We start from the raw sequence: 11,920 nt of genomic DNA, 5'->3' as shown, positions 1-11,920 counted from the left end.
AGAAATTGTATGTAGATAAGGAGTTCTGCTGGCCTCTGGCAGCTTTTATATCTCTTGGCATTTGACAGCCATGAGTGGCAGCAGCAGACAAGCAGCAGCACAAGCCAGGTGTTTGCTGCCCTCTTTCATAGCTCTTGTTTAAGGTACTAGGTACTATGACTGTTAACTATATGCTGGTAAGTATTACAGCTTGTGCTCAGGTGTAGCTTACAAGGGTTCCATCTCTTACAGAGGTCTGGGAAGTTAGATAGCAGTAGTCCCTTGCTGATGTTACAGTTAATAAACCTAGGCATTGAGACTCAACTTTTGCTGCACATTTCTTGGTTCCTCCTCTTATATAACTATCGAAACAGCTAGCAGTTCCACTGCAGCCTTCTCACCATCTCTGCTGATGCTGTTTCCTTTGTGACTCAGCTCAGCTTTCTCTATTGAAATTAGGCAGGAAAAGCTCTTGATCCTAATGCTGTGTGTGTGCCACCACTCTTCCCTCCGAAGACATGAGTTAATAAATGAAAATCTCTATGCCAGGTGTGTGCTACTGCCTCACAAGTTATTAGTTGGGGAGGCCCTAGCGTTTGATTTGCATTTCTCCATGGGGAATCTATTAAACAAGCTTTAAAATAGTAACAACAGTCAAATCACACCTGAGGTGCTGAGATCCCAGAATTGGTCTTGAGGCTGTTTGCCACAGTAGTTGGATTAATGCCAGAGTAAGACTCTCACTGTGGGGAAAGGGTGACAAGTAGTTGTCACTCAGTCCACAAGGTGGGATGCCTCAGTAGTCCCAATCTGGCACTAGGACCCCAGTAAATTCCTAGAAAGCTGCTGATCTCTGTTACTCAATGAAAGCTTGGAAATACTGGTTCTACTGCCATGGAAGGAAGCTGCAGTAACAGCATCAGCAGCAACACCAGGGCCGCTCAACCCAGTAGCAGGAATGAAAGGGGAGAGAATAAACTTCCTCTAAAATACACTTTTTTATGTGGGGCCCCAACAGAAGGTGCTACCCACAATTGGGGTGAGTCTTCCTCCAATAATCAGGGTAGTTCTTCAGGTGAGACTCCCTACTCAGCTGATTTTAATTTGTGGCAAATTGACATTAAAACTAGCCATAATAATATACACAGATATTAAACATTTTTTCATATTTTATTAACCATTAGTTTTTCTTTTTTTTAAGAAAGGGTATTTTATTTTATGCATATGTATGAGTCTTGCATGTATTTATGTGCACCATGTATATGTCTGGTACCCATGCAGGCCAGAATAAGCTATCAGATTTCCTTGATCTGGAGTTACAAACAGTTATGAGCTGTCATGTGGCTGTTAGGAACTGAATCTAGGTTCTCTAAAAGAGTGGCCAGTGCTCTTGACTATTGAGCATCTCCAGGCTCTTGACTATGGAGCCATCTCCAGGCTCTTGACTATGGAGCCATCTCCAGGCTCTTGACTATTGAGCCATCTCCAGGCTCTTGACTATTGAGCCATCTCCAGGCTCTTGACTATTGAGCCATCTCCAGGCTCTTGCTTTTCTTCTTTTGAGGGCTGTTTTAACTCAGTTCATTTACCTATTTATTGATTAAGTTGATTGGCTTGTGGGTTTTTTTTTAATGTATTCTAGATATTAATCTCATGAGATGAATATCTCGGCAAAGATTTTCTCCATTATGTGGGCTCTTTCTTCACTGGTATCTTTGTTGTTTTTACTTTATTTTATTAGATTTTAATTTTTCTTCCTTTCTTCCTTCCCTTTTCTCTTTCTTTCTTCCTTCCTTTGTTTTTTCTTTCATTCATTCATTCATTCATTTTTTAAAAGGTCAGGCTCTTTCTATACAATCCTGGCTGTTCTGGAACTTCATATATAGACTCATTCATTTATTCATTCATTTTTTAAAAGGTCAGACTCTTTCTGTACAGTCCTGGCTGTTCTGGAACTTATATAGACCAAGCTGGCTTCAAACTCACCAAGGTCCACCTGTCTCTGCCTCCAGTGTGCTGGGATTAAAGGTGTGCACCTTCACACTTGGCTATTTTTATTAGTTTTTTTTCCAGGTTAATATACAAAGTAATAGGACTTCACCATAAGATTGTCATACATACTTTTTTGAATATTTTATTCATTCTTTGAAATTTCTTACCTGTGTAATGTATCTGATAATAACATTGTTCTTCCCTCTCTCTTGACCATCCATTTTTTTCATTTTCTTTTCTTTTTCTCTTCCTCCTCCTTTTGTTAAATAACCTATTGAGTTTAGTTATTGAAACCTGCATGAACATAGGTGTAAGGCTACTCACTAGAACATGAACAGCCTATTAACAGCCACATCTCCTTCTCCATCCCCCAAATAAGACTCTCCCTCCTTGTAGCCATAGCCAATAGCTCTTTGCCTAAGAGTGGAGCCCTGGGAGTCCTTCCCCTTCTCATGTTTGAATATTGATTGGCTTGATCTTGTACAGATCTTGTGTAGGTAACTATAGCTGCTGTGGTTCATGAGTATAAGGCCCATGTCATGTTGCAAAGACAGCATTTCATAGCGCACCTCCTCACCCTCTAGCTCATACATTTTATGCGCCCCATATTCTGTGATATGCACCTTCTCTGAATGATGTGTGTATATATGTTCCCCTCCTCATCCTGGTTTGTATTTGTTTATTTGTTTGGCTAGCTTGACATAAGTTAGAGTTACCCAAGAAATGGAAAGCACAGTTGAGAAAATGCTTCCATAAGGTTGGTTTGTAGGCAAGCCTGGGGGCATTTTCTTGATTAGTGTTTGTTGAGCGAGGTTCTGACTTTTTGTGAGTATTGCCATTTCTAGGAAGGTGGTCCTGGGATGTATAAGAAAGTAGGATGAGTAAGCCATTAAGCAGTGTTCTTCCAGAGCCCCTTTTTGAGTTCCTGCTTCCAAGTTTCTGTCCTGCTTGAGTTCCCTGCCCTGACTTCCCTCAGTGAAGGACTGTAATGTGCAAGGTGAAATAAGCACATTCACCTAAGTGACTTTTTCATGCCATTGTATCACAACCATAGTAGTATCAGAGAATGTGTGTGCTCTTATCTAGAGCTGAACAGTCAGTCACTTACTTTTAACAGTTTAATCAGTTATGGGTCTCTGTATTAACTTGCTCATAGCAAAAAGAAATTTCTCTGGCCAAGGTGGATAGCAGCACTAGTGTATAAATATAATTTAAGAAGCAGTTTGACAATATGTCTGTTGCCTCTCCAGAGGAAATGGGACCTTGTGGAATAGAGCTGATAAATGAGGCAGATAAAAATTTCATGCAAGCCGGGCGGTGGTGGCGCACGCCTTTAAACCCAGCACTTGGGAGGCAGAGGCAGGTGGATTTCTGAGTTCGAGGCCAGCCTGGTCTACAGAGTGAGCTCCAGGACAGCCAGGGCTACACAGAGAAACCCTGTCTCAAAAAAAAAAAAAAAAGTTTTATGCAATAGCCAACTTTATTCAGAACATCAGACAATTTATACTCTGAGGGTTAAGAAGAGTCATGTGAGTAAAGCATACAATCGCTGGTGGGCAAAGCTGCCCACATGTAGTGGGCAAGCTGCTTGTAGCAAAAATATGTTTTTCAAGAAAGACACATAAACAAATAACAGTAGCCAGTTGTAATGAATAATCAGAATAAAGCACACTTTTCCCCCCATATTTTGGAGGGGCACAGAAGCATAATCTAAGAGCAATTCTGTGTTACTGAAGAAACTGACATTACATGACTCTTGGTTTTCTGGAGCTTTTTCACAAGCACTTGGAAATCTCTTGTGAGTCCATTCTTGAATTGTGTTTTGACATGTCAGTTTAGCAAAACAACAGTTTGGCCAAACCCTCTGATATCCTGAGGCTTATAATATCAGGCATGAATTCCCTCCTGTGGTATAGGCCTCATCAAATGAGAAAGTGCTTGGTTACATAATAGTCCTGTCACTATTTCATCAGTGGTTGCCTGGCAGATTGATACTTTAGCATGCAGGGTCTACTGCTAGGCTTGCTGTGATTGGCTTTTATCCCCCAGTATCCTGCATAGTAACTTTTGGCCATTAGGGGAGACATTTCAGGTCAGCACCAGTTTGATTTCTCTGTGTCCTGTATAAGAGTGGGTTGTGTCTTCAGCAGTTAGGTATTACCGTCTAATTAGGGTATGCAACTAAGACCAATGACAATAGCCTGTGTTGTGTTAGGATCTCTATGTCTCCTCTGACTAATAACAGATTTATGATACCTGGTACTGAAATTTTCATTTACTAATGCATGTCTTGAAGAAACATTGTCCACCCATTTTCAAAGTTTTTTTTAAAATTTTTTAAAAGATTTATTTTATTTATGAGTACACTGTAGCTATGGTGGTGCATGCCTTTAATCCCAGCTTATGTGCCTATGTGTGTGTGTGCATATATGTGTGCCAGTGCTCACAGAATGTAGGAGAGGGCATCAGATCCCCTAGAGCTCAAACTATAGGTGATTGTTAGCCCCCGACATAAGGGCAGAGGACAAAACTCCATTCTTCCCCAAGAACACACTTTCCTCCACCCTCCCCCCACTTTTAAAAGACCATTGAAGATGAATTATTTTTCTTGATTTCTTTTTTGGCCACTTTGTTACTGGTATGTAGAAAATCTACTGAATTTTTCATGGTGCTTTTTGATTGTTTGTTTTTTGTTTGCTTGTTTTTTCGAGACAGGGTTTCTCTGTGTAGCCCTGGCTGTCCTGGAACTAACGCTGTAGACCAGGCTGGCCTCGAACTCAGAAATCCACCTGCCTCTGCCTCCCAAGTGCTGGGTTTAAAGGTGTGCGCCACCACCTCCCGGCCTCATGGTGCTTTTTGAATTCTGCTGCATTGTCTAAAGTATTTATCAAATTTAAGAGTTTTCTGGTGTCTGTAGTGTCCTTTAAGTATAAGATTGTGCCATTTGCCAATGGGATGACTTAACCTCTTCCTGGCCTGTTTTATCTCTCTCTCTTTTTTTATTGTACTAGCTGAAATTCTGAGCACTAAATATTAAGAGTGAGCCCCTTTGTGTCACTTCATATTTTAGAGGAAATAGTCTTAGTTTCTCCATTTAATATACTATTAGCTTACAGGTTTCTTATATGTAGCCATTATTATATTGAGGTATGTCCTGTCTCATTCTAGTTTTTTATTTTATCATGAAATGATGTTGGATTTTTGTCAAAATTCTTTTATGTATCTATTGAAGTGATCATTTTATTTGTCTTTTTGTATAGTGTATTACCTTTATTACTTTGCATATGTTGATCCAACCATGCATCTAGGAGATGAAGCAAGCTTGATGGGGATGTAAGATCATAATGTGATTGTAAATTTGCACTGTGAATATTTTGTTGAGAATTTTAAAATCTATGTTCATTAAGGAAACTGGGCTGTAGTTTTTGTTGTATTATCTAGTTTTGGCATTCATAACATTGATTTCATAGGAGTTTAGTAGTGTACCTTCCCTTGGTATTTTGTCAAACAGTTTAAGGAGTTCCCTTTAAATTGATGTTAGGTATTCCTTAAATATTTGGTAGCAATGAATCCTTTTGGTCTTGGAATTTTCAATGTGGGAGTTGTAATTACTGCTTTACTCTTATTGCTTCTTATGGATCTGTTTAAATTGTTATACTTTAACTTTGGTAAAGACTACAGCTGTTTAGAAACAATTATTTCTTCTGAATATTCCTTTTGGAGTATAAATTTTCAAAATATTTTCTCATAATCTGTGGATTTCACTGAAGTCTATTGTAAAAATACCCTTTTCATACCTAATTTTATTAGTAACAGCTGTCTCTTTTGTTTAGCCTGGACAAAATGTTTTGTTTATTTTTATAAGAATAACTCTTTGTTTGATGGATTTTTTTGTATTGTTTATTTAGCCTGTATTTCATTAATTCTTGCACTGATATATGTACATATGTATATCGTATATAATATAATATACACATTATTTCTTGAGGTTTGGTGCATTTGGTTTGGCTTCTTGTCTCTCTACATCTTTGAGGTATTTCATTAAATTGAGAATTTACTGAAACTTTTTTTTAAAGATTTATTTATTTATTTTATGTGTATGAGTACACTGTAGCTGTACAGATGGTTGTGAGCCATCATGTGGCTGGTGGGAATTGAACTCAGGACCTCTGCTCACTCTGGCCCTGCTCGCTCCAGTGTAATACACTATAGCTGTCTTCAGACAGCACCAGAAGAGGGCGTCAGATCTCATTATGGGTGGCTATAAGCCACCATGTGGTTGCTGGGATCCGAACTCAGGACCTTCGGAAGAGCAGTCAGCGCTCTTACCCACTGAGCCATCTCACCAGCCCTGAAACTTTTTTTTAATGTAAGCACTTACAGATATGCTTCCCTCTTAGGAGTGCTTTGCTACACTCCAAAGGTTCTGGGGTAGTGTGCTCTCTCATTTTAATTTGATTCTAGAATTTTATTTTTATTGCTTCCCTGACTTTTGTGTGTGTGTGTGTGTGTGTGTGTGTTCAGTCAAGTTTGGTGTCCAAGTATTTGTGTAGTTTCTCTTGCTGTTGATTTCTAGCCTTATTCAACTGTAATCAGATAAGATTCAAGGAATTATTTTGATTATTTTTGTATTTGATAAGGAATTTTTATCTCTTAAAGTCTTTGTTCTTTATTCCTGTGTCAATAGATCAAACAAGGTATATATTCCCAAGTACTGATTTAGATAGAGATTTTAAGAAGCACCAGTAAGTTTTACAAACAGTAATGTTTGGTGACCTCTTTAAATGCAATTTAATCATTACTATAAGCTAAGTATAATAATAATTTATTGCACTAGGCTAAATATACACAAAGCCTCCATATTTTGAATTATAAAAGTGGTTTGTATAGTTTACTTTATCAAAACCATATGCATAATCAAGTATGCATTTCTACAATGAATGTACTTATAGATATGTCAGTAAAACATGACTCCAGATACTTGTCCTGACGTCAGCTTTGCAAGTGCTGCCATTCCTGCTACTGAAAACATTTATTTTTAGCTTTAATATTATCAGGAAGATGAGGTCTACCAAAACCTGAAAAATATACTCTAAGCCCAAAAGTTTTTAAATTAAAGATTCCCCTCAATACAGAAAAACTAACTTGAAAACACTGGTTTGGGAGGAGGTGTTGTTTAGTGGGGAATTTAGTGAAAAAGTAACTTTCTTTCAGAAAAATAACAACTTTGCTCTTAGAGAATAATCTTAAAGCAAATGCTCTACTAAGACATAAATATTCTCACAAAACTGTGGTTCCTTAAAAGAAACATAAAGCATCCAGTGTCTTTAATAATTCCTTAGGCCACTGTTGTCTAAAAACTTCAGAATACATAAAGTGCAAGTCTCAACTTTACTGAAGTCAAAGGACATTTATATTCCACATATTATATACCTATGGTATATAGCTTGTACTACACAAATCTATGTAACGCATAGACTGCTTTATCCTTTACAGATGGGGCTACATTATTTGCAGTACTTTAACTTGTATGTAGTCATCGAAACATAGTAAGCAATTCCACTATGGTGTGATAAGGCAGGCAGTTAAGGATTCAAGTTAAGAATCTAAGATGAGAGACCTTTTCATTCCGTGGCTAGCTGTCAGGATATTACTGTAGAAACTAGTTACAATGTATGGTTTCCAGGGAAACATCACAGAATTTCAGGATTTAGAAAAGATGTCAAGACCTATAGTTGGCTCTGTCACAAGCTTTTTTGGTCCATTTCAATTTCTAGCCTAATTCATAGTAAATAAGTCTTTAACTGTAGCAAAACTCTTTGAGGTATTTTGAATAAAGAAGAAAATATCTTCAGCTTGTATTTCGCCTTGGCTTCTAATTACCATTGCCTTGTGAGTATTTTTAGTGACCAGCTCTTACAAGATCTTTTTTTATTTTTTTATCCTGAGGATACAGTTAGGTTGCACATGGTCATAAAATCTCAGCCTAGTGCTCTGCGTTTAACTCGGTATTCTTGATGTGCAAAGTGGTTGTTTTAATAGACTACTGTATTTCACTTCTCTTTTAATGTATATGAGATATAAATTACAATTTATATTTTATTAACTGGAATTTTTTTTTTTAACAGGGGCTCTTTCCTGCGAATTATATTCATTTGAAAAAGGCAATTGTCAGTAACAGGGGGTGAGTAATTAGCCTAAGTTAATTTATAATTATGAGTAGTTTCAGAGGAAGACTGACTTTCATTCATACTTTAAAATATATTATTGGCAAGTTTCTTTTTAATTTTTTTTTATTTCTTTACTCTCCATATTTTATTCCCCCCACCCCTCCATCCACCCTCCAACTTTTCCACATCCCACACTTCCTCCCTACCCCCACTCCTGTCTCCATGTGGATGTCCCCCCCCTCCTCTAAATTCCTTGGGGCCTCCAGTCTCTTGAGGGTTTGGTGCATCATCTCTGAATGAACACAGATCAGGAAGTCCCCTACTGAATGTTTGTTGGGGAGCTGTATATCCCTTCAGCTCCTTCAGTCCTTTAATTCCTCATTGGGGACCCCATGCTCAGTCTGATGGTTGGCTGAGACCATCCACCTCTGTTTGTGTTTTAATGAAAGACAGGACAGAGAAGATATGGATCTGAATGGGTGGGGAGAAACTAATCAGGATATGTAAGAAACATCTGTTTTCAGTAACACAAATTTAAAATAAAACACTTTAAAAAGACATTTATCCAGCAACACGATAACAAGAAAAACAAAAGCAATCTTCACAGAAATAAGATGAGATATAAATATACCAAATTCTAACATTTGTTGTTTTACATGTTAAGAGTGCTTTTTAAGGTATTTGTTGTTGTTATTTTGTCCTACTTTATAAAGTTATTTTAGTTTTCAAAAGTCATCTTTAAATGTAAAAATTTTAAGTTCTGTTTAATTTTCAAAGAAATTTTTTTTACTGGAGAATGAATAAGCATCAGAGTATTGTAGTTGTTTAAAGTTGAGTTGTGAAAATAAAATACATTAGTGAAATTATGAAGTAGAATGTAATATAAGACATTTTTTGTACTCATGTTTAAAGTCTGAAAACCAAGAGAGGAAATACTGATTCCAACCAAATAATGAAAAAAGCAGCTGTCAGTTTACTCCAGTGTCTGGGACACAAAGAGCAGTAGGGTAGGACACCAGATCCTTGGAACTGGAGGAATGGGTCTTGAGACATTCTTGAGGAATGCTGGAGCACAAACATTTGAAAAAGGGTGCTTATGAAAACGTGGCAGTAAGGGCAAGGATAACTGCATGATACAGCCAATTTTCATTGGTAGAGAATTGTTTATAGGAACACAAAGAAACACACTTAAAAAATATCTTTCTAATGTCTGCAGCTGGCAAAAGAAGTTATGTAATAACGTTCATGTTCTCAGCCTCAGTGCTCAAAAGGTTAGATATGGAAGTGGTAAATCATTGATCTGACTTCCAAGGCAAAATGTGTTATTGGAGAATTATAAGAATTACAGGATTATGGTATACAAATTAACAACATTATGATATAAAACACTATTAAAATAATTATTTCCCCCTTTTCTTTTTTCTTTGTGTGTTGGGAAGTAAACATAGAGTCCCATGTGTGATAAATAAGCATTCTTTTGCTGAACCACATCTAGAGTCTCGAACTTTTTTTTTAATCTTTAATCTTTTTTCAGTTTAACAGTTTAGTAACCCCCCCACCCCCACCCCTCTGCTCTCTGACAGTTCCTTGTCCCATTCTTCCTCCTGCTTGTCTCCAATGTCCTTCCCCACCCTTCCCTCCCCACCCTTCCAGGCCTCCCCACTTCCTGGGTCCTCAAGTCTCCCAAGGGTTAGGGGCATCTTCTCTCATGGAGGCCAGACCAGGCCTCAGACTAGCTTTGCCTGGTTGGTGGCTCAGTGTCTGAGAGATCTCAGGGGTCTAGGTTAGTTGAGACTGCTGGTCTTCTTATGGGGTCACCCTCCTCCTCAGCTTTTTCCAGCCTTTCCCTAATTCAACCACAGGGGCCCCCAAGTTCAGTCCATTGTTTGGGTGTAAGTATCTGCTTCTGTCTCAGTCAGCTGCTTATTGGGCCTCTCAAAGGACAGCCATGCTAGGCTCCTGTCTGTAAGCACATACCAGTAGTAGTGTCAGGCCTTGGAGCCTCCCCTTGAGATGGATTCCAACTTGGGCTGGGCACTGGACTTTCCCTCAGTCTCTTCTTCATTTTTGTCCCTGCAGTTCTGTAGGGTTAATGGGGTCCTGTATCCCCTCAGCCACAGGGCTCCAGCTGTTTGGGAGTCAGTCTGGGGGAGTTTTGACTGCACTTGCCCCGTACAGGTGCCTGGTGGAGCTAGCAGTCTGAGGTCCTGGGACAGTCGGAGCTGGCTTGGGGATCCCTGGGCTTGCGATGAGGCCAGGGCCGTCTGGTTCTCAGGGTCTCGGGCACCTAGGAACGTCTGGGAGCCTCAGAAGAGCTGAGAATGGAATGGGTCTAGCCTGGGACTGAGGGGGAAAAGAGAACTCCGGTGAGTCCCAAGGGGATAGAGTTCTTGGCTTGTTAGCAGGCAGCTGGTTTGGCTTGGTTGTGGCAGGGAACACATAGGCCTTCTATGGGAGATTAGACTGTGGTTCTGTAGGTGAAGGCTTTCCCTATGGCTCCCCACAGCAGATCCCGATGAAAAGAGGTATTCCATGGTTTTAAGGCATTTATTGTCATGGCGGAAAGTGGATGAGGAAAACCATACCATACTTCTCAGGGCGGGCCTGAGGTTAAATACCTTTTACAGGGAGGAGTGTCTGGGAAGGAGAGTCTATTGGCTAAGTCCTCCAGGCCTTTATGTACCTCATTAAAATAGAGATCTGGCTTGAGCCTTTGTGACCTGTGGTCATATCTTCTACCTGTAAAGGATTGGGGTGTTGCCCTTACATGACTGATGGCCACAAATCTATGGAGGGCTGTGGCTTCCTGATAGGTGCCTAGTGTTCTGAGAGTGTCTCACTTCTCAGGTCTCTGGAACTTTCTAGAGGGTACCCCTTAACTTTCCACCCCCCAAGGTTGCATATTTCCATTCATTCTGTTGGCCTTCAGGGCTTCTCTTCTGTCTCCCTCCCACACCCCCCATGCCTGGTCCTTTTCCCCCCCTCCCCTTCTGCTTCTCACTCCTACTCAGGTCCCTTGCTCCCTCTGCCCTCTGCTTTCTTCTCCCTCCCAAGTGGAAGTGAAGCATCCTCACTTGGGCCCTTCTGCTTGTTAACCTTCTTGAGTTCTGTGGATTATATCCTAGGTATTTTGTACTTTTTTGACTAATATCCACTTATCAGTGAGTACATACTATGCATGTCTTTTTGGGTCTGAGTTACCTCACTTAGAATGATATTTTCTAGTTCCATCCATTTGCCTGCAAAACTCATGATGTCCTTGTTCTTAATAGCTGAATAGTACTCCATTGTATAAATGAACCACATTTTCTGTATCCATTCTTCCATTGTGGGATATCAGTTTTTGGCTATCACAGATAAGGCCACTATGAGCACGTGCCCCTGTGGTATGGTGGGGCATCTTTTGGGTATATGTCCAAGAGTGGTATAGCTGGTTCCTCTGGTAGATCTATTTCCAATTTTCTGAGGAACCTTCAGATTGATTTCCAGAGTGGTTGTACCAGTTTGCAATCCTACCAGCAGTGGAGGAGTATTCCTCTTTCTCCACGTCCTTGTGAGTATGTGCTGCCACTTGAGTTTTTGATCTTAGCTATTCTGATTGGTGTAAGGTGGAATCTTAGGGTCATTTTGATTTGTATTTCCCTGATGACTAAGGACTTGGAACAATTCTTTAAGTGCGTCTTTGTTAGCCACTTTTTTTTTAGCAGTCAGGAAATAAAGGAGGGGACCGTAGTAGAGCTGGGCTAAAAACTCTCAAGACAGAAGAAGAAGAAGAAGGA

At 39.6% G+C, this 11,920-nt stretch overlaps 1 protein-coding gene across 6 annotated transcripts in view; it reads left to right on the top strand.

Moving 5' to 3' along the window:
• Dock3 (dedicator of cytokinesis 3) overlaps nt 1-11,920 on the top strand; it is a 299,780-nt gene that overhangs the window by 63,958 nt on the left and 223,902 nt on the right. For all 6 annotated transcript variants that reach the window (XM_031343655.1, XM_031343658.1, XM_031343657.1 and 3 more), the window contains exon 4: nt 8,100-8,155. In XM_031343655.1, the coding sequence (XP_031199515.1) occupies nt 8,100-8,155 (56 nt within the window). The remainder of the gene's footprint in view (nt 1-8,099; nt 8,156-11,920) is intronic.

The sequence above is a fragment of the Mastomys coucha genome, unplaced genomic scaffold (assembly GCF_008632895.1).
Source record: "Mastomys coucha isolate ucsf_1 unplaced genomic scaffold, UCSF_Mcou_1 pScaffold23, whole genome shotgun sequence".
Lineage (NCBI taxonomy): Eukaryota > Metazoa > Chordata > Mammalia > Rodentia > Muridae > Mastomys > Mastomys coucha.
Note: the sequence above shows the minus strand (reverse complement) of the source record. Positions and strands in the feature narration are given on the sequence as shown.